We start from the raw sequence: 25,355 nt of genomic DNA, 5'->3' as shown, positions 1-25,355 counted from the left end.
CTGACCCCCTCGGGCCGTGAGCAGACCTTGCAGAGCAGCTCATAGAGCACCCGCGTGGCTCAGTGGAGCTGGGCCATGGGGAACAGCCAGGTTATTCTGAAATCAGCCTCAGCTGAAGCCAGGTGCAACTCAAACCAGCTGTAACTGTGCCAGGTGCAACTCAAAACCAGCAATACAACCTTTAGTTCCAAAAGCCAAAAGCAAGCTGTTCCCGGTTCGTAGGAAGGATGAACAGACATGAAAAGTAACTGCTCCCCTCTTTCCGTAGCACCCTCGCATCCACTCCAGAGGCTTTGCGAGCCCTGTGTAATCCAGCAGATAATAAGAGCAGCACGTTGCAGCCTTTCTGGCTGATTTATGTGTAACCTTACATCCTCGGGCTGTGCTCACAGGAGAGAATCTGGACATGGAAACTCTCACTACCTTTTGTAGCCCAAGTCCACGGGGGAATTATTCCCATTCAAATCTGACCCTTTTTGCCCCAAAACCAGTAGCCAGTCCCCCATACTGGAAACGCCGACTCCCTTGATCCTGACCTGATTTGGTTCTCACTTGCCCGATGACAAACTGAGACAGTGTACAACTGCACAAGCCCCTTAGCAAGTCATTTACTCACTCTGAGGCACTGTATCCCTTTTCCTTAAACTGGAAAATGGTCAAAAATCAGAGTAAAGCTTTCCTGCAGGTAAATATAATAGTTAATTTCTTATAGTGTGTTACCTGCTCACATAACAAATCAGTGCAAGCTCCTCATTACAAGCTCTCATTTGAGATCAAGCACAAGGATAACCAGGCACTTGGAGGTAATAATGTGTTTGAGGGAGGCATAAGTAATAAATCATCCAAATTACTTTCAGTGAACAGATGAGATGACTGAAATACCTTCAGGGTTTGAAGAAGTTAGTCAGCCTATGCGTAACTATAACATCCCTTCTGGCTGCAGTATCAACATTTCTGTACCTGCAGCTGGAGACTATAAGCACAGCTTTTGCAAGTAGGGAAAAAAAAGATCTGCATCGTCAAAGCAGAGGGATCCACGAGCAGAGTGCTCTGCTCTGCCTCCTTGCCAGTTGTCATACAGTGCGTTACAATATTTGAAATGGGCCATGGATCAGAAGTTACTGGGAAGGACAGACAGAGGGATAGACAGCCTGTTCCTATAAATGTTTCCTTAGAAAAGACAAGCTACAAATTACTATGCTGTAAAGAGTATCCTGAGTCTTGAATAAGCATCCTTGATTGATAGGTAAGTCGGTGTAAATTACTAAGAGCTGGAGGCTTAGTCCTGAAGAAATTAGGTTTGGAAAAGACATATCATCTGATGCTGGAATCAAAAGCCTCTGACTTGGTTACCTCCAACCGCAAGTGGGAGGATTTTGAAAGGAGTGCGGCAGGTCAAGGATCTGTGATTTTTTTGGAAAAAGGCTCATGCATGAAGAAGTGGCTCCTTCTTCCTCATGCTATCTGATGCTTTCCAGTTCAGCAGGCGCCAGACGTCTTGCCTTGCAGGGGTCAGGCGCAGCTGATCGGTAGCGTGCTGTTTCTTTGAGAGGCAGCAGCTCCTAGCTTCAGCTGAATTAGTGCTTGCCCACTTACCCTCTAATACAGGAAAGAAAAATGCTTCGTAATGCATTACCATGGAAAGGCTGCCAGGCCCTGCTCTAGTCCACTCTTCATGCCAATGAAGTGTTGCTCTCTAAGGCTGGTTGTCTGGTGTTCAGTAGAAACGGGTTCTGAATGTCCAAAGCAGTGGAACTCCTCTCCTGGAAAGTATTGCAATACAGACACTACATTTCACCTTTTCGAACATCACTTTTATTTATCCCTTTGTTGTACAGTGTCATTTATGATAATGTCATCTAAATAGATAGAAGGCTACGAGGTGGGATTCATATCACTAATTTTCATCACCTGAAAGCTGGACATCTAGTTAAAGCTCATCGTCCTCTATGTGACCTCTTTTGCTAACGGCAAGAGAGGAGCCTCTCTGGGGTACTAGTCAACCTGTGGATGGGGTGAATTGCCTGCCAGAGCCACGGCTACCTTAGACTAGGCATGTAACTTTTACATATCTGAAGTTACTCACTGTTTTGGGGGGTTGGCAGAAACCTTTTTAGGTTGGCTTTGAATCCTCCTTTCCCCCTTCTTAATGCTGCTTGTGAAATGGATACCCTTGCTTGAGTCAGCATCTGTGACACCAACTACATCCTCTCTTTGGCAAGATCCTATTTTAAGCTTTCCATCAGAGGCCACAGCTATTTGTGTCATTGTCAAAACTCTTCAAAAGGTCCGGTGACATTGATGGTAGGTCTCTTAGAAGCCAAAGGTTCTGCAGTAACATAAATAGGATCAGCAGCACTAAGTGCAGGTGAAAGAAAAGCCAGCTGCACATCCTTTCTGTCTCCCTTGGCAACAGCATCCTGCCAACAAAAACTGCTGCCAAGTAAAGGCTGGAAAGGAAGGGATGCGCATTTGCAAAGCTGGGGCTGGACAAGCTTTGTGTGAGGGGGGAGTTGTCAGACCAAGGAACACTCATGTGCTTTTAAAATTAATTTTGGTTTGTTCCGTATGTTTTTGAACAAGGGAATGTACAGAGCCTCTGCCCTTACGAAGACTTTTCATCTGAAATTCCAAACTATGGTCTCTGCAATTTTGAGCCATATGTTTCCACCCATGCCTGCACACAGGGAAGAAATCTGTGATGAGTTACTACTTACAGATGTGGCAAATCCTCCAGCAAAGGTTAAAATACATGGCGTAGTTCTCTTGTTACGCCAGCTGCAGCTTCGTGCTAAATCATTGTTTCAGCAGCAAGCTCTTAATCAGCCCTGAGTTCTAGAAACTGCTAAACAAGCTGATATTTGTAAGGACCAATTTTTTTTCATAATGCACTCAATATCTTTATTTAGAAAAACCTTCACACTGGAAACAGTAAGGGTGAAAAGTGAACTGCACAAATGGCAGGGAGAAAAGGAGCATCAGCACGAGAGCACAAAAATGCAAAGCAGATCTAAGATTATTATTTGTACTCTGTCTTTCCATGCCCTCCATGAAATGATCATGGCTGTGAAAACAATTTGTGTAACTACAGGTAAAATATACCTGTGATATAACATATGCACCTGCCTAGCCTTCCTGATAGGGACTTCAGTCCCCAAAAATCAGCACTGGGGTCACTGTTGGAGGCACCGTGGCTGCCAGTGCTGCCAAATCTCAAACCTATCGTCACAGCATCATTCCTTTCCGATTTGGCCATGGCATCAAACCAGAAGTCTGGCTGCAACGTGCTTGTATCCAAGGCCTGAAAAAGGAAGATCTTCTCACCTGGTATGATAAAAGAGGAGAAAGAAGTGGCTTTTCTCTCTAGCAAAATATTAGGAGTGAATTTTGGGAGAAGCCCATGTAACAAACTGCTCGGGCTGTTGCAGCACCTCCGGATACGACAGGGACTCTGAATCAAAGACTGACTCTGACTCCTGGGGATTTCCTATGCTGCTCTCAAGAAGCCCCCAACTTGTTGCTCTCTTAACATCTCCCCTTGCCTTTTGAGGGACTGGTAATTTGCTGCACAGGGCACATTTCTGTGCTCTTTGGGCACTGTGTTCTTCCAGACACCCTGCTATGCCAGAGGGAAAGAGCGAGGAAAAGAAAAAAAGGAAGAAGGAAGGCAGAATTATGGTTTTAAGAATCACAGGATCTATGGACTTCTTTATGGTTACAAAGTAGAAATTGCCCGTTCACCACTGAGGAGTGAAGAAATAAAATACAGAATATGCATTTTGATGCCAAGGGAGGAGAAGGAGAGAAGCGGATCACTACTTCATTCCCCATATTTTCCTCTGACAGGAATATTAATATCATTAGAGATAATTGAATGAAGTGGAAAGCCTGGTGGAGGTACAGAAGCAGGAGGTAGTTCTGTAAAATCCATCCACACACAAAAAGCTAAACGCTGCGCTGGAAGGAGGGCACTCTGCCTTGAAATAGGGACTGAACAGCCTCACAAGGACGTGCAGCTGGGGTGCTTGTTGCTGTTTTGTTCCCAGAAAACGAGAACTGCCAGCAATCCTCTGGCATCTGAATAGACCCATGTCAGACAAACTGTATCTGGACTTGATGGGAAAGCAAGCTGGAATACCAAGCAGCCCTTCGATCTGCTGGCGGAGAGGGGGACTGGCTTAGTAAGTAATCTTGCCTTGCAGTTGCAAAGGTACTCCATAAAGGAGCAAGCCCTCTTGCTGCACAGCCCTGCAAGACACGCCTGCCTGGGCTGTCTCTGTCCTCATTCCTCCAAACCAGTTCCAACAATAACAGCAACTCCTGCGTGCAGCTGCCTCGTTAGGGAGAAGATGTATTTTTCCTTTTTCTGCTGAAGGATGAAGCTTCCAAATCTGTGTGATGTGAGCAGGTGAGGATGTCTGCTGACAAGTCCAAATGATATTTTCAGGTAAGTGATTACCTTGAACAAGCAGCTAGAGTCAGGCTCTTTCTTTTTATTACCCTCCTCTCAGTAATTACTGTTGTCCTAGATTGTCGGTAAGCCTTTTCACAAGGTTCAACAGCTCGGATGTCTGTATATATTTAGCTGAATAGGGGATCTGAAGCACTGCTAAAGCACCTACTCCCATAGTATCTGTGAGTCTCCAGTGCAGCGTGAGAAAGAACCGGGAGCTGCCTGCTCTGTAACTACACGACACCGTCCTGTTTGTATCGCCCATTGTTTAAAACACCGGAGGACCAGAAATGAGTTTTGATTTACAGACTCACTCTCTCAAAGTCTGTGAGGGAAGTGCATCTTAGAGGCAATAATGGTGTTCTGCAGTGGTTTTATATTGGTAAAGGACCGGGACATTCTTGCCACATGAAAGCTGTAGCTACCCTTACTGTTGTTGCACAGGGAGTGTCAGCAAGTACTGCTTAATTTGTGTTTGTACATGTGATTTCCAGAGCTTCTGCTGATGCTGGTTTATGTTACTGCAAATAGAGCCGTTACTCTGTGTGTCTCGTTCTCTGCGTTTTACCAAATACCTTGTGTTTTGAAGTTGGGATTGATCACCCTGTCTAATACTTACAAGGGAAAACAGACAATAACTTGTAAGTTAGCATCTGGGAGTTCTGGCATGACAGCCACTGATAGACATGCAGGGAAGAGAAATTTTCTATGCAGAGTAACCTACTTTTTCTTCCCTCAGTTCTGCCACCAATCATGGAGATGAAATTTGCTTAACTCTTTGTTTGTACAAAGACTGCTTTATTGTGAGGGAAAATCATATTGCTTTGACAGATTACAAGGAAAATGACCATAATGAAAACAATAAGACGTACTTTCTGCACGGTTTCTGTCTATTAAAGATTCATTTTGCTCCCGGTAACATTTTGGGTTTGCTGAGAGACACATGAGAAGTTAATAGTGTTGTGAGGAAAGCTTCCATTACAACAATAACGTTGCTGTTGCTTTGAACAGGTTTTGCACAACCTTCTCTCACTATTGGTAATTCAAGACTGTTAGAAGCACGGAGAAGCTTCAGCATCCCTACGGTGCCCACGTGCACCCCAGCCCCGGCTCTGTAGATAATGGGTCCTTTGTTGGATGGTTCCCTTTGCTTCCCTTGCCTACAGCAGTCTGAAATAACGAGTCCAGCAGTAGGTCTCTGCACAAAAAAGCTCTTCCTGACTCCCTACAGCAAAAATGTTTGCCAAGTGCTGCTCAGGGTGGCTCTGTTTGTCTCGCTGCAAGGTCCGAGGTAGCAGAGGCCAGAAAGGGTCAAACGCCAGACTGAGCTCGTTGTGCATAGTCATTTGCTATAGAAAATGTGAATGCGCAGCTCAAAAGTTTCCACTGGATCACTGGCAATTAGGACTTGGTCCAAAGCCCGCTCAAGTCATTGGGAACCTTTCCACAGGCTTTAGATCAGAAGTTACCTAAGTTTGTGTTGTTTAAAGGAGGTGCCCCGGGGAGGCTGAACGCCTGAGCTGACTCGACAGCCACATGCCTGCTCTGCCGTGTCATGCAAAAAGGCTGTTCCTGAAGTGCCCATGAGGCGTCCCGTGCGGCACCGGGCGGCATTAACTCCTAAATGAAGCCTTTCAATGTCGTCCTCTGCCAGGACCCTGGCTCCTAGCGGGGGGTCCCGAGGTCCTGAGATAAAACAGTCAAAGAAAGCTGCTGGGGCCCGAATCGCTTCGTTTTTCTGGTTTGGAGGGAGGCAGTTCTGCCTCCTGCATGCAAATAAAAGGCTCGTGAGGAAGTTCCCAAATGGTAGGACCCTGCAGATCTCATAGTCTGGGAAAGCAAAATATTCCTAACCGCCCAACTTTTCTGAGACTCGCTGATGACATCAACCACAGTCTTTTGAAATGTTGCTGTAAATGAACTCTTTCATTTTCTTCACGTGCATAACTGTACACACCATTTCTGGAGTCCTCATGTGAGTATACGATGGGAGAAAGCCCTGCAGGGAGATCCTGTTGAGATTTGAACAATTGCACCATGTTGTCAGGAAGGAGCTTTTATGAACAATTGCACCATGTTGTCAGGAAGGAGTTTTTATGAACAATTGCACCATGTTGTCAGGAAGGAGTTTTTATGGCTAAATGCACATCGGCACCCTGTGTCCACTCTGCTGTCACTCTGCTGTTCTTCATCCTTGAGTTAATTCATTTTGTACTTAATATTCCCTTCTTGGTGCACTATGCAAGACCACAGGATGACACAGTTCACACCACAGAGATGTCAGGTCACTCAGCCTTCCATTAGGGTTGAATGGTTTTAATGTAGTCATAAAATTAGACTCCAAAAGTGGGAATTTGACACACAGCATTTAAAAGCCAAACCAATTTGACCCCTTCTGAGCATGAGCTCCTATACCTTAGAAATGGCCCCTTATGAAAAAAACTTAGTGAACTGACCTTTGAAAATATAATTTATTATTGTTTGCTATAATGTGCTTACATCAGCCTGTATTACCATCATGCCAGCAGATACTAAGGACTGCCAGTCCTTACCCCAAAGGGTTCACACTCTAGGTAAGATCAGTCCTAAGAGTCTTGGGCAGCCAAAACTAAAGGATTTTGGCAAAGAGCTGCAGGACTGCACTTTGAACTGACCAAGAGCATTTGCTGTGTACCATCTCACCTGGGATATCAGAACTTTGGCCATGACAACTTGATAGCAACCAGAAGGTTTCCTTTCAGTGGTAGTCTGATTGAGGGTAAACTGAGGCACCAGGGGACCATTGGTGTCGTACCACCGTGGCCCTTTTCTCAGTGCAGGTGCGTTTGTGAAGCAGAGACAGAAGTTGGGAAGGGAAGAAATTTTAAGGGATTGGTTAAGTCCATTTCTGTGATAAATGCCTCCTGCGCCTTTGTAGAGAAATTCAGAATATCATTTTCCTCGGCTGAAACCCAAGTTGCCAAACAGGGCAGTCTAATATCAGGGACCTCAATAAGAGTCCCACTTTGTAAGACGTTGCAGATCCTCAAGTGATAGAAAAGTAAGTGGGAGCTCTGGGCAATCAGGTCACCAGCAAATCCAGCATGCTTAGGTGATGATGCAGAGCATCTGAAAACACTGATTCTGGCTTTACTTATGCTTTCCAGTTGGCTGTTGATCAATTATAAAGCCAATTAATTCTACTTAAAAGGGCCAGCAAAGCCCACTGTGAAGTCCTTATTATCAGCTGGTTCTCCCTACATATACAGCACTGGCTATTTTTACAATGATCTACTAAGTTGAATACTTTTGTTCAGTAGTTAGCGGATAGATTAGCTCTGGTTGTCACTGAAGGAATTACTGTGGTCCATTCAAGCAGTAAAAAAACCTCCTAAGAAGCTGTAGCTTACGGGGCCATGGTGGCTCTGCAGAGGCTGTTAAAGGGAGTCTAGCAGATGAGCAAAACCTGACTGCCGCAGCCTGAGACAGCCAAATGTCACGGGGGTTATTGTTTATTGTCAGATATATTACTTCTGACGTAGTATTTCCTTTAAATAATTATTCGTACTTTACAAGCCACCTAAAGGTACTAGCTAAACGTATCTGGCTCCCCGTGCCTGATGTGTGGTGACCTGCTACCGCAACAGACTGCCCCAGAGAGGTTATAAATCTTTATAGCAGCAAGCTTCTGATTTATCAGTATTTCAAGAAGTGGAGATGGATATTAGGTAGGTTTTTAGCCAAAGATCAGGGTTTCTAGCCCCAGGGCACAATATGCAGAAAAGCTGACAATATCTTTATTCCTCAAGGAATACCCTGGAGAAACACATTAACCCAATAGAGATGTTTTTCTGTGCGTGAGGTGTGAGAGAAAGTAGCTACGCAAAGAACATCCAAAAATTTTAGCAGGCATTGCAATCATTATAATCTAGTATCTCATAAGATCTGCCAATGCACTTTATCTTGCGTGCTCAGAACAGCAGGCCTAACGTTTTCTGAAACATTATCTCCACACACGAAATCCAACGTAAATCGGCATCCATTCCTCTTTGAATTTGTTCTGTGGCAGCAACTTGTCTTGGCATGAAATATTAGCCATATGGACACTAGAATATCTGCTTTGACCTTGACCTCAGAATAAGTGCTGCCAAAAATGTGAAGATAACTCCTGCCTTTCATTTCCAAGAGCGATGCTCCACGAGTGTAGCACGATCCGCTCTCCTGGTTGCATCTCAGTGTACAGAATATGTTTTTTTCTTTGAATAGGTGCTCTGCTAAGAGCGTATTGTCTGCGGCTGGCTAGGAACTGGGAAGCAGTATCCCAGACGATGGTTTATTTGGCAGAGATAATTATTTCAGAAATAATAATTAAAAAAAGAGATAATTTCGGCATCAGGCAGTGGGAAGTGTATTGCTTGTAATTGCCTCTCACTACATTATCCAGCCAGTGTTTTCATCTTCTGGATACTCTGTGGAGTAACAGGAGGCTGCTGGGGACAAGACGAGGTGAATTTTGTCGATTGCAGAGCTCTGCGCTGTTCTGGCCCAGAACTGACGGTCAGTGATCAAAGTCGAGCATTTAGCTGGGTAAGAGGAACAGGTACTGCTCCTTTGGTGAGTTTTTGCCACGTGTATTGCACTGCTTGTGAATGGGTGTGAATGATGCACAGGATTCAGAATAAACACACTTCACGGCATTTGCATCTGCCCAGCGTGTAACGGAGCCCTACGGCCAAGTGGACACCTAGACGGAGATCTTCTTTCATTTCCCCAAGTCCCTGTCTTCCTTCTTTGCTGGTGCCCATAACAGATATTCCCAAGTAGGGTAGAACTAAATGGCATAACAACGCTAACGGAGAAAGCTGGCAGGCCCAGGAAGGGTGGAGAAGGGGGCAGGAGGGTACTCCACAGTCTTGGCTGGAAGGTGATCATTACCCAGTTTGGAGTCCTGCAGCTCTGACAAACTCATCTCCCTGATTTGTTAAGACTTGTGACAACATTTTTCACCTTGACACCGCTGGTTGAAATTCACACTAGCACAGCGCTAATGGTGCCATCTGATGATGCTCAGTGGACTGTGCAAAATGGATTTATTCCGCGTGCTTCCTAGTGGGCAGAGATCCACATTACACTCGACAGCTTCAACATATGGAAATGGTGACGTGTGATTGATGTGGTCCCTGCAGGTCACGCTAACTCACGGTGTATTAGCCCTGCGTCCCGGGGAGGCTTATGCTACTGCAGCTGCCCACGTCCATTATCTGGACTAGGAATAAATGGAAGAATTGATGTTCCCAGCGGTGTGAATCTGGCACTTCATGAAATGATGTGCACTACGGAGGGTGGCGGGAGGCAAATTTCACACAATCCAATCCCACAGCACATGCGAGCACAGAACAGGTTATAACCAAACATTTGTATATGGGTGCGAAAGGCAGTTGTGTTAGATTGAGTCAGACCCCTGATATTCACGTGGCTTTTTAAAATGGCTGGGATAGCTGTGTTTTCCTGTTCATTTTTAACATCTGGGGATTTTCCACGTCTCATACTCTAAAATAAGTGACTGGATTTTCCGAAGTTGCTAAGTAAAGGACAGCATATATAACCCAGGAAGCCCTCTCATCAGACATCCCTTCTTGACCTAATTTTCAGCAAGGGCTAAGCAGCTGCTCTCTCAAAAAACAGATTGCTTAATGGCATCCAAGGCTGGAGGCAGCCAAATTTAGGATTTTGCAGCCAAAAGAAAGAGCGGACTAAGGTTCCCCATAGTAATGTGGACGTTCATCTGGAGGCCTGCTGGCCAAAACAAAAATGAAAACGTCTTTTGTTTCTACCCCTAAAGAGTAGGATGCTTTGTAGCTTCTACAGGGAAATCACCTGCCTATTGCACTTTAAGGCACTCTCCTGAGTCCATGCTGCAAGCTCCTCTCTCCCTTTGCCGCAGAGATTCCCTGCAACCTTCCGGTTCCCACCTCGCTGCTTCCACGGCCACAGGGCCACCACAGCCCCTGCGGATTTTCCTTTGTCTTCCTACTTTCCCAGAGAAGGCAACAAAGTTGGATGCTAGCTCTTCTGTCCTTCTGCAGAAGATGGAAGGTATTCCTTCCTGCCAGACGCGCCAGCCGTGCCGTTCCCTGTCCGCTGGTCCCTCCCTGGTGTCTCACCCTCTCTCTGTGTTTTTTTCCTCCAGGCGTTCTACTGATCCTGGCACTGACAGAAGAGCTGGTGTTTTCTGTTCAGGTACTGTCTCCCACTGTCTCCTCCTCTCAGGGCTTCCCGATGGACACTACCACTGTCACAGCCATGGGAACAACACCTCGCCACAAAGACCGCCACGCGGCAGAACCCCTTCCCACGTCCACTCGCGCCATTCCCCACGCCATCAGCCTGGCAGAGAAAGCCCCTTCCACCGGGCAAAAGCAAGCGAGTGGCCCGCGTGTCGGCGAAAAGGAAACGTATCATTTATACAACCAGAGTGCTTTGTACTCGGGACAGACTCGCCCCAAGGGGAAAATATTCCAGGTTTTCAAAGGCAACTTTACAGAGTCCTCAGAGCCTTACCTAAAGACGACCCTGCACTCTCCCTTCCCCACCCTGAGGAGCCCTTTCACAGACCACCCGTTTCAGTCCCAGACCGCAGCGTCCAGTGATCCGAATGGCGCGGGGCTGGCAAGAACTACACACTCAGACCCTTCTCCCCACCGCAACGCCTCGGGAAGCCTTAGAGAAGCAGAGCGAGGGGACGGGGCCGAGCTAGTGGTGCAAGAGGCAGATTTTGCCACCACAACTGCTGGACCATCAACTGATCCTGAAGCAGTGTCGGTGCCTTTTAAACACACCCGCTACGGCGTATGGGATATGCTGAGCAAAAACAACTCTTGGGTAACCTTGAATCTCAGTACAAATGTCCCTCTGTTTGCTGGCCCTGGATCTGCAACGGCAGCAGCGGGTCACTCGGTTCAGACCAGTTTTGACGTCAGCGTCTCCTCCCCAGCAGCGGGAGACCCCAAGGGACCCGCTCCGACGCAGCACGGCGCGGCGACCAACACGACCTTGCTGGGCAGTGCTCTCTCTGCAGCGCCCGCCACGGGGTTGTCCAGCTCCATTTCCACGGCTGGCTCCACCGCCACCGGGAACTTCCTAAACAGACTGGTTCCTGCGGGGACCTGGAAACCTGGGGTGCAAGGAAATATCTCCCATGTCACCGAAGGGGACAAACCCCAGCACAGAGCTACCATCTGTCTCAGCAAGATGGACATTGCCTGGATCATTCTGGCTATCAGCGTACCTATATCCTCATGTTGTAAGTTAATTGCTGCTTTATTTTGCTTTCTCTTTCCTTAAAATTCAGATTTTAGCCCATGATTCAAGGACCAGGTGGAGAGCTAACAGAGGCAGGGCAGCTTGAGACGGATGAGAAGCGATCACTAGACACGTATCCCATTCACTGACCTCAGTGCTTAGCTTCAAAATGCAGAGCTAAATTGTTTACACTCAAAGCATACTTGCTCTGTTGCTACTAGAAATCACTTAGTCTTTTTGGGCCCTCCATTTCAGAGTGTAACACACGGCTGACCATCTCTAGAAGGTGAAGCAGCTTTACTTCAAGACATTTAAGCTGGTGACCAAAAATTGTCAAGTCTTTAATCTAGGAACCACAATATGCTGCACTGGAATTGGATTTAAAAAGCCCACTGCTAACCACAAGGATTAACGACAGCTCTAATGACTAATACCTTAGGAAACACCAGTTTTCCAGTGCAATAAAATATTTAATTGCAGCCACTATCAGATTTTACAGTCTGATAACCAAAGTGCCAGTTTCCTCCATTTTAATTCCGACTTTACAGCTGCCGAGGGAGCAGGAAAAGTTTGAAATCCTGGCCAGGAGTCAGCCACCTGCGGGACCAGGGCAGGTTGGGTTCCCAGAGCTGGCTTAGGGTCTCATCGTATGACTCAGCTACAAAAAACACAGGAGAAATTACTAGAAAGCTTGTGGGTCCTCTGCTTAGCTGGGTTATATCCGCAGGGTAGGACAACATATTGTCAGGGGTTTCACTCGACAGAGCCAAGAAGGAGCCACTGAATGGGTTGCGGGGTGTGATTGTGCTGATCTGCCTGGAGTCAAACAAAACCATAAACATTTCCCAGCCTTTGCTGCCTGAGGAAACATAAAAGGGTCGCAGCTAACAATATTGAGTATTAACCCTCGTATTTACAGCACGCAGCTTATTCCTGCCGAAAAGGGCAGCACAGCTCTCTCCGAGGCGCAGCCACCTGATCCTGCCCCTCTCCCTCTGCCCGGGCTTGACCTGACACCTCTCCGAAACACTTTCAGATTGCTAAAGTGGCCCAAAAATATTCACTTTGCTCTTTGGTATTTTCTGTCCACACAATGAGCTGAATCAACTCCTCGCAGGGTCAGATGAGCACGAGACCTGGAGCGGATGAGGCTGTGGGAATACACACCTGGAGAGGGAGCAGCGCTGATCCTTTGGGCAGCTGCAAATTATTGCATTGGCTCAGCGTATCTGTTAGGCTTGTACCTCTGGGACCATCGCTTCTGCTATTGCCAACGTGGTTAAAACCACAAGCGAGAACAAAGCTTAAGCCTAAAAGATGGACAATCAAAATAAAGAGAAACTGAAGCAGAAGTGTGTACATACTTCTGCGAAAGATGGAGAGGAAAAACTAGGGTATTAGCAAGCGCAGCATGATGAGAAGCAGCGATATATGATGATTTGATGAACAGTGTTGTCTACCGATCAGTAGAATTAGAGCATTATGTTTTGGGCCAGTATTCAGAAGGAAAGCTGATCTGGATAGAAAGCGTACAAATAAAAAGCGTAACACCATACATCGGAAGCACTGGAAGCATAGGAACCAGCATGTAAACTGCTGTATGTCTCTGCCTGCAGCGTGCCACTTACGAGCTAATAACTAATGATAGTTAGTAGTAGTAGTAATAATATGAACAGTCTGTTGGCAGGACTTCTAACCCACTATTCATTAAATAGTGGTGTTTAAACTTTCCTTCTTACATGCCATAACAGTATGTGTTCGTATGACTGGGCCTGTCCTGTTTCTTATATTTGTAAGCTACATTTTTAAAAGAGGCAAGTGTTATTTTGAAAATTCTCTTATACCAGCTCTAATACAACTGAGCGTTTAAATGATTCAAGTCCTGGTTTCAGGACCAGATTTCTGAGGATGGTCTTCAGTGGGACTCTGCTTTTAAAATCTGAGGATCCTCAGACATATTTCAGAATTGAAATGAACGGTAGGCAGGCATTTAAATGTTTGGGGTTTTTTTTTTTTTAAATCTGGCTGAAGTGCCTAGGGAATTGCTTTCATCCAAAAGTTATGCTGTTTAAACTCTGTCAGGGTAAGTACAGGCATAGATTATTCCTGTAGGAGAAGAGGAGTAAGGTAGAACAACCTAAAGCACTTTTACCCAGATGCACATGTGTCGGTCATGGCTCCCCTCCGCGTTGCACGCTGGAGGGGCACATCCTGACCCTCAGGCATCGGTGTATCTTCAGGTGCTGGTGTGGGGTGCACGGGTGTGTGGGGTGGGGTGTGCAGGTGTGGGGTGTGCGGTGTGCAAGGTGTGCAGAATGGGGTGTGCAGTACGGGGTGTGCGGTGTGGAGGGTGTGTGGTATGGGGGGGTGCGGTGTGGGGGGGGTGCGGTTCCGGGGGTGCGGTACGGGGGTGTGTGCGGTGTGGGGAGTGTGTGGAATGGGGTGTGTGGTATCGGGATGTGTGCGGTGTGGAGGGTGTGTGGTATGGGGGGGGGGCGGTACGGGGGGTGCGGTACGGGGGTGTGTGCGGTGTGGGGGGTGTGTGGAATGGCGTGTGCGGTACGGGGGGTGCGGTACGGGGGTGTGTGCGGTGTGGGGGGTGTGCGGTACGGGGGGTGCGGTACGGGGGGGTGTGCGGTGTGGGGGGTGTGTGGTATGGGGGGTGTGCGGTACGGGGGGTGCGGTACGGGGATGTGTGCGGTGTGGAGGGTGTGCGGTATGGGGGGGGGCGGTACGGGGGGTGCGGTACGGGGGTGTGTGCGGTGTGGGGGGTGTGTGGAATGGCGTGTGCGGTACGGGGGGTGCGGTACGGGGGTGTGTGCGGTGTGGGGGGTGTGCGGTACGGGGGGTGCGGTACGGGGGTGGGTGCGGTGTGGGGGGGGTGCGGTACGGGGGGTGCGGTACGGGGGTGCGGTACGCGAAGGGGACTGTCGCCACCTCCCGGGCACAGGCGCCTGCAGCTTGAGGACAGAAGGCCCCGCGCTGGCATTTGCTTTCGTCACTGCTGATCTAGAGGGGGCTGATGCTAAGGGACGGATGGAGTACAGCCATTTGGATTTCGTTTCATCTTCAAGGGGTGAAAATGTTTTCTTCCAGCTGTTGTGGGCATGGACTGAGGAAAAACTGCCCTGTTTCTGCCTTGGGATGCTGAAAGGTGGAGGTATCTCGGATATTGAGACTCAGCCCCATGCTCTTACATACCTGAGCTGCCTTAGGAGGCAACAAGCCGCAGAGAAAATCACTGAGGACGACTCCTCCCGTGGGAGGTTATTGCTGCCCCAGAGCTGTGGGCTGGCAGCTCCGTGCTTGGGCTGGCACCTTCAAGGCTGCTGGCCAGACCCATGGAGGAGGACAGCAAGCCCTGAGCTGCTGCCGAGACACCCTGCGAGGAAGGATAAGGCCCTGCACCAGGGGAGAGGCAGCCCCGAGGCAGGGAAGTTACCTCCACACCCGGGAAGGAAGGGCAAGTTGGAGAGAGGGAACTGGAACCTGTGCATGGCTGCAGAGCTACAGCGTTCTAATTAACTCGTCTCCCTCCTCCTGCTAATGAGGAGTCCCCCGAGGCAGCTCGCTGACCTCCAGGCTGTTTCCAGAGCCCTTGCAGAGCTGCGCAGTGGCCAGCGCATCTCTCCTCTGCCAGGAGCCCTCGTGCCTTTCCCCATAATCCCTCCCCTGCGCGAGGGCTGGCGAGGAGGCTGGAAAAGCCTGCCTTCTTGGGGGTGCTTCTGCACACAGCTCCTGCTGCCCAAATTCCTTGGAAGGGAAAATGCACCACAACGCTGCAGAGATGCATCTGCCCCTTTCCAACACGTGCTGCAGTAGGGCCCCACACACTGCTCACTGTCACGCCTTTTGCTGACAGGCATCTGTTAAATTAAAACGTGTGGGCATTTTAACTTCCATAGCAGGGGAAGTGATCTGCTAAAGAGTGGCCTTGGCTCCTCATCCCCACTGGAAGAAGTGCCCAGGACGCTGAACTTCTCATGGAGGAAAGACCCTGCTGGAGCTCCTCGCTGGCCCATCCCTGCCGTGGGGATTCGCACCTAGGAGCAGGAGGCAGCAGAGGGTTTGTTCAGCATCGCTGTGCCTTGGCATTTCAGCCACGCTGAGGACTGGCAGGTCCCACCAGTGGCTATAGCACTAGCCTGAAGACCTGGGCCTCAGGAGCTTGCCTGCTGAAATAAGAGAATGGATTTAGCATCCCTGTCCTGACAGTACATATTTCTTTAAGGATGCCTACGTTTCTGAGTCCCACTGAAATCCCTTAAAATGCTAGCCAGAAAAGTAATGCTCTGAATAGGAATGCATGAGCCGCGTCTGCTGCGTGAACCTGGGGAAATCATTTCACCTTTTGGTACCTCAGTTTCATGGTATAAATAACAGGCGTAATGTTGCTAATGCCGTCTGAGGGCTGCAAAAATGAAAGATTCTGTATTATTGAGTTCCCAGAAAAGCAAAGTCATATATAACACGGATATAAGTATTTTCTGCGTGTCATAGTTTGAGTTGTTTTTGCGGCGTCCTTCAGGCAGCCTTGAAAATTTTTGTGCACGTGCATCTGTACATCTGTGGGTGCTCGTCTCTGCAATGCAGAACAAGACACAATATGAACTCATTTTAAAACCCACCATCCTGATCCTAGGGCTCCCAGTACTTACGTCTTGGTAATTACAGAATGACACGATAAAACGTGAAAGAACAGAAACTTGCAAATCAGATGCGCAGAAGTCAATTCATTTAATCAGTTCTGCTGACACGGGAAAACGCGAGAGGAAGGCTGAGCCTCTGAATGCAGGCGTCAGCAGAACTGAAAGAATATATGAAGAATTGCCATGGACCTAACCCCACTTAGCTCACATTTTGTGCTCTGGGATGTGTTCCACAATTATCTCACCCACTTTCTCCATCGCAAAACCTACGAACGTTTGCTTCCCAGCCTAAAGCGAGAGACATCCCAAGCCCTGAGTCTAATCCCCAGGTGTGAGCTCAGACTGAGCTGAAGAAGAGCCTTCTGTCTCCAGATGTGAGCAGCTGTGGCCAATAACCAAGCCCATCGTGATACCTGCATTACAGCTAAGACTGTACTACTATAGACAGCCACAGTAAATGAGTAAAATTGAAAGAAATATGGAAAAAAACATTATTTTAGTCACAGAGGCAATGCTTCTGTAGAAACGTAGTTTGTGTCATGATCTGCAGGCACAGGAAGAAGTAAATTAACATCCTTCAGTTTGAATATTTCCTGACTTGTGAGTGCTTGCGATGTTCAGGTCTGTTAACATCATGTTTTACGTGGGAGCTGGAGAGTGGGAGAAGGGGGTATGCAGCTATGTAAGAGTCGTAAAATATTTAAGTGAGTTGAAAGAAAAGACAGAAGACTATCAGGGAACTGTAGGGAGTTGTATGATGTCATTACGCTGCATTTATGACGCCAGTATTGAATATGGTGTATAATCCTGGTGGTTTATGTTTTTAAAAAAATGTCAAAAGATTAGAAAAGAGCCATGCGAATGATTTAAGAGCTGAGAAATGCAGCACAACTCCACTTGTGACATCATGTAGTCCAAGAGGAGGCTGAAGCCCACATATACAGGAGACATTTCTGATAGCATAGTGGAAGCTTTTAATAAAAAATGCAAAAGGAGATTGATGAAGTGGTGCTTGAAGTTGGAGGTATTTAGGCAAAAAGGGGAATGCAAACACATCCCCACAATGGAAATTAAGCATTGAAACAAACTTTGTGGGAAAGGGATGGCTATTCAGTCACTCCGTGTCCTTAAATGAGGATGGGTATTTTCCTATGCGATGTGCTGTACATTAAATACAGCTTATGGTTAACAGGTGAAAATCTCCTGGTGCGCGGGTCTTGTGCAGGTGAGAGTAGTGAACATGTTCCCACCAGCCTAGAAACCTGTCAATCTGTGAGAATCTAATTTCTCCTATTTGTGGGATGTATTATGTCCTGTTTCATTGGGGGGGGGGGGGAACAGGACATGACACACACAGATAATACAGATGTAATTTGCCTTAATACAGATGTAATTTGCCTTAGGGCCAGAAAGAAGCCAGTGTCAGAGCCGGAGCTTTTCAGCAGCTTAGCCCCTGAACGTGTGGGGTGACTTTTCTCCTTCCAGACCAGCAGCAGGTCAAAGAATACGGGTTAGAAAAGCTTCTGAATTCCCTGAACTTCCAGTCTCCACAAAATTGCAGAGACCCCTGGTATTTCCTAACATGTATTGTAATATCAGGCTGGCACAGGGACAAAGTGTCCTCGTGGCACTCGCTATTGACTTTAACATGGAGCAGGCAAAGGGAAAAGTGGGTTTAGCCTTTTTTGACTCCTAGAAAGCATCCAGGTGAGTGCTTGAAAACCAGAGAAGAGTTAGCCCTTTCTCTGCCCAAAGCGCTGGCCATCTCTGAAACAGAGGTGATACGTGGCAGCCCTGAACAAACAGCACTTTCTCGTCCTTACAAGGACATCACAAAATACAGCAAGAAAGATAAGCGAGGTATCGCTGCTACTGTTTCTCTCTTCAGCTCTGCTGTTGTTATAATTGCCATTTCTCCCTTTCAAACCATCGCCACCCTCTATGTAGTTCATCTGCTTAATACGTCCTCGGTGGCCATCGCAACCGTCTGTCTGGAAAGAGGTTTTCCTGTTGTGCACATCATTCTAATCATGGGAGCAAAGAGAAATCTAATAATATTGGTAAAGCTGTACCCTGTTCCTAATATTGTTCTGAAAGTGAGCAGTCCTACGTTAGCTACATTAATTTCACTAAAATATGCCCCCAAAGGGTAGTTAATAGAAGATGAAGAGGGAATAATCACATTCCAGCCCTGCTGTCCTCTCTCTCCCCCTTAAATCAGATCTCCTGTGCTTTGAATTGGGGCAGCTTAGGTAGACAGCCTTCTGCTAAAATATGTTCTATTCGAGGAAGCTCAGGAACTCGTTTTCCACGGTGTTCCATCCATTTGCTCATGTGTGCTCTAAGGTTGGAGGCCAAGACTGTAATTAAGGGAGCGAGCATTATTGCTCTATAGCAACCATATCTGCACATGGCAAGGCCATTTCCTGCTGGAAGAAGCAAAGATCTCTCTCGACTCAGTGTCACCGGCTTTCCAGCCCCTAAACCCCAAATCTGATACTTCTCTGTCAGCAGCCACATTTTATAAGCTGTAAAACTTCAGGCTTTCAAAACATTTGCACAGCAATGGAGTTGGCTTTACTGGGGCTCTCATATCCTCAGGCATCTTCAAAAATGCTCTGTGCCTTAGGGAGCACTTGTTGCTGAAGTACCAAAAAGCTCTCAGCTCTGTTGGCTCTCGCCAGCAGCGGGGAGGACTAAATGTAGGTCCTGCTTCATTTTCTAATCTTAATGAGCCTGCAGGCTGGGCTGGGACACGGAGAGGGAGGGTAGCAGCAAAGTAGGGAGCAAAGATGCAGCCCTTCAGGAGGACGGGCATTTATTTCCCCGGGAAGGGAGCGCAGTTCTGGTGGCCCCCGTGGGGTCCTGCCTACGGGCGCAGCAGCAGGAGTCGCGCTGTCGGGCTGTCAGCAAATGAAGCTGTTGGTGATAGAAAGACTGAAGCAATATGAGTCAAAGATAACAGTAAGTTTGATGATGACCTGCTTTTCTGAAACGTGCAGGAACAGTGCGGGAGATTTTTCCATTAGTTTCGGAAGAAGATTTATAGCGTAAGCTCACCTTTCCCTTTGAATGAGACATGAACTGCCTGAACTCAAACCCATTAAATATTTTTTTCTTAATAGCTTATTCTTTTATTTTAAATAGAGCTCTAGCCTTGCACTTTTGTATTGCCATTTTGTGTGAGTAGATGGGATAAGGAATTAGACCCACGGCTTATGGGTAGCTGCGATGTTTGTCAAAACATACAAAGCAGCTTTGACCTCTCTGCAGTCTTTTCTTTCCTCGGGGCTATAATTCTAATAAATAATTTTGGCTGTAGCTAAGAAAATAATATATTTTTCTGCTTCATGAATATTTTCTCTCTTCTTTTCTACTATAAGGGGTTTAGAAATAATGGAGTGAATTTATGGCAGGGCATTCCCTATTTCACAGGTACAAATCAAAGTAAGTACATGTCCAGCTACCTGTATGTCTGTATAAATCAGGTAGATTACCGGTCAATTAATTCCACAGGTGTAAGGTAAGCACACAGAGCTTATGCATTACTCCTCTGAACAAACCCTTGTACACACCTCAGCTTCTGCCTGAGCAAGGACCAGCGGGAGCAGTAAGTTCGTTACAGTGGGTTTGCTTGGCTTTCATAAAATTGCCAAGCTTACCCATCTGAACTGGAACAGAGATGACAAAACCGAAAGCAGTTCCTGAAAATAAGACTCAGCCAGCGTTGTGCTCAGCCCGCCCGCTGGAGGAGCGTTATCCCGGCATCTCTGCGGTCAGGGGGGTGCCAGACAGACAATTGTAGCATCCTGCTCAAGAGCCCATCTGTTCCCCTTGCTGGTCGCTGACGTTTCGGAGCATGGTCACAAAGTACCCAAAATCCAAGTTATGGATGGCAGGTGACAGAGGCAGGGATCAGTGGCACTTCAGGGCAGAAGCTTTCGGTATTGAAGACGTGCAACTACGTGCCTTTATGAATTTGGTATCTGAGCCTAGGACAGGTGTCTCTCACTGCCCATTTGCTAATGTGCTCATCACTGCAGCGTCTGAACACGCTAGAAGCAGAAAAGATCTGCTCAGAGGCATCCTTCGCAGTCCCTGGGGAGTGCCCTCTGTCCTAGAGGGTCTATAAATCCCGATTTAGGTATTAAAACACCATTGGTTACAACGCCAAAGTGTTTCATTAGCCAGGCAGCAACATCTTGAGGATTATAAACTCACATCAGAAAGAAAGTAAAAACTGCGTATTCTGCCTCATCTGCTTGGCCCAGATTTGGACTTAATTGTGTGGGGTTTGTTAGGAGAGAGCTAGGTCTGACTGAGAGTGAATCGTATGAATGAAGGTCACCAGCCCTCTCCTTAAGTAATGTAAAAAACAAATCCATAGTACTGATAAGTCCTTATTGAAAGGAAATAACCAAATTTTTGACATCTTTCTATTGACAGCAGTTCTGCTGACAGTCTGCTGCATGAGAAGGAAGAAAAAGACATCCAACCCAGAAAACAACCTGAGCTATTGGAATAATGCTATTACCATGGACTACTTCAACAGGCATGCTGTAGAGTTACCGAGAGAGATCCAGTCCCTGGAGACTTCAGAGGTACCTCACTTGCAGAACTAGTGTCTGAAAACTGTAACTGAAGCCATGCTGGGAGAAAGGGAGAGGAAGTAATTTTAATAAAGCCTTGAAATCCCTATGCATATTCAGGGAAACAGCTTTTTGAGAAGGACTCACCCCTACACATCTACAAGACGGGATAAATATGGCACCAAAACTGGGTTGCCATCCTGTTCCCAGCCCTTGCAGATGTGTTCCCTACTGCTGCGTGCTCACAGCAATTCACCACCCCTAGGTGAATTCATTCCCGGGTTTCTCTTCCTTTTGAGCCTATGGCCAATGTCTGGCCATACCATGACTGCTTAGGAGCGCTCTGTGGGCTGGCTTGTTACTGGCAGTTCTAACCTGCCTGTTGTGCATTTCCCACACAGCAGCAGAGGAGTAGTGGGAATTAATAATGCAAAGAAATTTTGTGCATTTATGTCTCAGGAGCTGCCTATAGCTTCTCAAATGCCAGTTCAGGGGGTGAGTGTTTCCGGTATATAAGCAATCAGAACATCAACATATGATAGTGTGTGGTGGCAGTGTATACTCATCAGCTTTTACTTAAGGGATCTTACTGGTTCAGTGGGATTATTCATATACGGGCAGGTGATACTACTGATAGAAATGTATTCTCTGGCCTCAGAGATAAAGAAGAACAATTTAGCTTAGTTCAAAAGTATTTAAAACCTAGAAACAGTGGAGAGTTTGGGTTTATGCTAAAGTGATTTTCAGATTAGCTAGCTGACTAACTCATCTCATTAACTAAAAAAAAAAACTGTTTAGAAAGAAACCTCTGAGATATGACTAGACAAGCACTCACAGTTTGTTCATTAATCCCACTTTGCTGGCAACCATGTTGCTCAAGCTAAGGCAGGACCTGGTCTAGACTTACCAAGAATTGAATGATTTAAACCTGATGAGAACATGACTGAACTGGGGCATGCTCGGGTAGCTTGGAACCATATATGTGATTTTTCTGACCTTAAAAAAAAAGCTGAAAATTCATCTTTGAGGAATCAAGCCCAGCTGATAGTCAGGAAACTGTTGCAACGTGTCAGGAAAGTGGGAAGAAAAAAAAAAAAAAGAAAAAAAGAATGTGAAAGTTCATATTCTGCTATGGGACCTGAAGTTTGGTGCATCTGACTTCTGGGTCCGCAGACTGAGGAAAAAATTAGCCTGACTGTCAGGGGAGCTCTTCACTCATGGCTCCTACTGCCTGAAGAAGGGCAAAAATGGCTCTCCAGGAGCCAGGCACTCCAAAATTCAGGCACTTTTGGAGGATTGGGAGAAGCAAAAAAAATAACAGTCCATTTCTCACCTGCATTTGCACAGGGCAGCGGAGTGCCCTGCGTGCTCACGGAGACTGAGGGGTGTGAAGTGCTAACCCGCGCCTCTGTCTTTCTCCTAGGACCACCTCTCCGAGCCGCGCTCCCCCGCCAACGGCGACTACCGCGACAGCGGGATGGTCCTCGTGAACCCCTTCTGTCAAGAAACGCTGTTTGTAGGACATGAGCAAGTCTCTGAAATATGACCCCACAGCTGCCCGCTTATTGCAGTTTCATCTCTACTGTCTCCAAATTATAAATAAATATATATATTATAAATAGAACCTTTGTGTAACCCTGAATTACAAGAAATGTTTTCAGCTTTTCTTTTCTCCCTCAGAATTGTCAGCCCCTTTTTTATAAGTGTGGTAAAACTTTACAGAACAGACTGTGGCTTTATAAAATAAAGGTATTTCTAAGCAAAACAGCTGTCAGGTGGACTCTTTTCTTCACTGTCATTTAGTCTGCTGCTAAATATACTTGGTCTGGAAGAATATTGGGTAAGGCTTGTTTTGGTGCAGGCAGCATATGTTGGGTACAGCATCATGCGCCCAACATGACATCACTTAGCCTGGCCAGGAGCGTTCCTGCTCAGTGACCATCCCTTCTCCTACTGTAAAATTACCTCGGTCACTCCTTTCCTTTAGACTGCCAAGCTATAATATGAAATCAGACAGGACCGGCTCGGTTGCCAGAAGCAGTCCATAGGGCTCATGTGCCAGTATCCTTCGCGTGACTCCAGCACTGCCTGAGCACCGACTGGGATGAGCTCTTCAGAGTCCCCGTCCCGGTAGAAACCAGCCTGGGTGTGCCAGCTCGGCATGGGGAGAGCAGGGGAGCTGGGCTACAGTGGGATGATAAACAAACCTGTTGCACCCGTGGGATCCAGGGCCACGCGAGACGTGGACAAACCCGTTGGGGTAGGAATGTTGCCCCATGACTTTTTTTATGTTACCTTCTTCAGATATGAACAGGAGAGCCAAGTTCCAGTTCGAGCTCCAGAACTGTTTTACATGAGCAAGGACAAGAATGACTTTTTTCACTGCATAAATGTCCTAACCACACTACACAATGGACTCACAGCTGCTCTGCTCCGGCCCAGTGAGTCCTGAATTATTTCCTGCAGAGCAACCAACCTCAAAAGAAGGCATATAGAGTGTCCCCTTCAAAGGAACAGAAACCTCCTTTGAATTTATCAGAAATCTTGAAATCTGGTGACGAGAGACTCCCACCAATTGAGTGCTATGACTTTGACCATATTTCCACTTCCCCACTGTTTTATTTATCTTCTGTGCTTAGACCGCTAGTGCCATTGAGTCAAGTTTCCTCATAGCCCCTTCTCCTCTCGGAGACTTTCCTCCCCGCCACCTTAGGAACAAAAAAGCAGTGTTTCAGAGCAAAATGGCATTTCAGTCCTGCCCAGTTAAGCGCTAGATTACAGGCTGTAATGGTGTTAGGGGAATAGTAGGGGTGAACGAAGCTTAAATGATGGATTAAAAATAGGTTGTTACAAGGAGAGGCTAACATGGAACATGGAATGACTTTGCCTAAATCGATGCTTTCTTTTTGAGTAACCCAGAACTGTTACTGTGGGACCAATTTTCAGTTTTGCTTCTCAAATTGCCTTTTTTGTATCATTTGGCAAGTGAAATGGCTTCCGTCCTTTGAGATCTCGGCTGTCCTCTCCCCACCTCTGGCCATCAGTCCTTGTAGATTATTTTCTACCTTCACTCCTCGCTTCATCAGAGGCGGGCTGTGAGACAGCAGGGAGTTTACCCCCGGCTCCAGCTGGCTGCTCCGTGCCCCTGACCGCTCAGGTTTATCGCTTGGTTGCGTAAAAGGGAAGCTCGGTCAGGACAGGGTTAGCGTAGCATCATTAACCATATGCCTTTTTCATGGTGAGCCACGGCTGGTACCAGAAAAAGGAATTATAGCAGTGGCACATCTGGTCCAGCTGTTCCCACCTGCCAGCAGTGTCCCGGTGGCTGCGGTTAGTCAGAGCAACCTGACAACTTTACTAAATGATGGCTGGAATCGGACCAAGACGTGGCTTCCCCTGGGATGGAGGGGGCCACAGAGGCATTGTCACCCCTCCTTTCTCCCTGTCCCACACGTGCGCTACTACTGTGCCAAGGGACAAATCCAAATGTGGGCCACTTCCCTAAGGTTAGAAAATTGTAATGTTACAGGGGCTTCTCTAGATACTTGATTTTCTCCTCAGAATCAGAAAGTAATGCACTGCTTCCCTACGAGGTGACCGGGGCAGGCAGGAAGACGTGGCTGTGCATGGATGTGGATGGGCACTTTGGGCATATATCTTTTCACCCTGGGATAAACACTGCACAATATGACATCTGCAATCCTCATGATCAAATACGAAACAGCATCCTGGAAATCACTGAGTGTAAAAACTTCCAGAGGGTCTTGCCAAGAGCGAAAGCAATCCCATGAGGACCTTCATCTTCTTTTTCAACAGGGAAATGGAAAGAGAGAACAAGGTTACAGAGAACTAAATTCAGTTCTTTGTAAAAAAGTCCGTATTTATACATTAGTTTTCTGTACGCAGTATTGCTTTTGCAGTACACTGAAAATGTTGTATAAGAAATACTGGACAATTCCTTTCATTTAGCCAGCACAGTTTGCTTGGTAATCTAAATGCAGAATGCCTAGAAACTAGCCAAAAATATTTGCAAAGCTGTGAGATGCTGCGCAATCCCCAGGCTTCACACAACCGGGAAACGGTGACCTGACTGTAGGCAGTCTCACAGTTCTCAAAAATGAAGCAAAACAAACTCCAGCCGCAAACCCGGTGAGCCGGGATTAGGCACCCGCAGAAGACAGGGATTTCTGATTGTATTCCACCTCGCCAAAGACGCACCGCCGCCCCCGTACAAACCTACATGGCATTAGGGCAATGCCCAACATCAGCACATTACAGGCATGCCTACAAAGATGCGCACACGGTAATCCTACACTGGAACAAGTCTGGCATCCCGGCTGTGAAGCATCCCTGTGTGTAGGTAGAAAAAAACCCTATACCTAA

At 47.0% G+C, this 25,355-nt stretch overlaps 1 protein-coding gene across 4 annotated transcripts in view; it reads left to right on the top strand.

Annotated features, from left to right (window-relative positions):
- TMEM108 (transmembrane protein 108) overlaps positions 1-22,726 on the top strand; it is a 169,332-nt gene extending 146,606 nt beyond the window's left edge. For 2 of the 4 annotated variants that reach the window (XM_054815886.1, XM_054815887.1), the window contains 3 exons: positions 10,623-11,735; positions 20,830-20,984; positions 22,396-22,726. In XM_054815886.1, coding sequence (XP_054671861.1) covers positions 10,623-11,735; positions 20,830-20,984; positions 22,396-22,518 — 1,391 coding nt within the window. In that variant the 3' untranslated portion in view covers positions 22,519-22,726. Of the gene's footprint in view, positions 1-4,330; positions 4,448-9,701; positions 10,529-10,622; positions 11,736-20,829; positions 20,985-22,395 lie in introns of those variants that run through there. The other 2 variants (XM_054815888.1, XM_054815889.1) reach the window with 2 other exon arrangements.
- Positions 22,727-25,355: the final 2,629 nt, after the last annotated feature.

Source organism: Grus americana, chromosome 2 (genome assembly GCF_028858705.1).
Source record: "Grus americana isolate bGruAme1 chromosome 2, bGruAme1.mat, whole genome shotgun sequence".
In the NCBI taxonomy this organism is placed as follows: domain Eukaryota; kingdom Metazoa; phylum Chordata; class Aves; order Gruiformes; family Gruidae; genus Grus; species Grus americana.
This window is presented reverse-complemented; position numbering and strand designations above follow the sequence as displayed.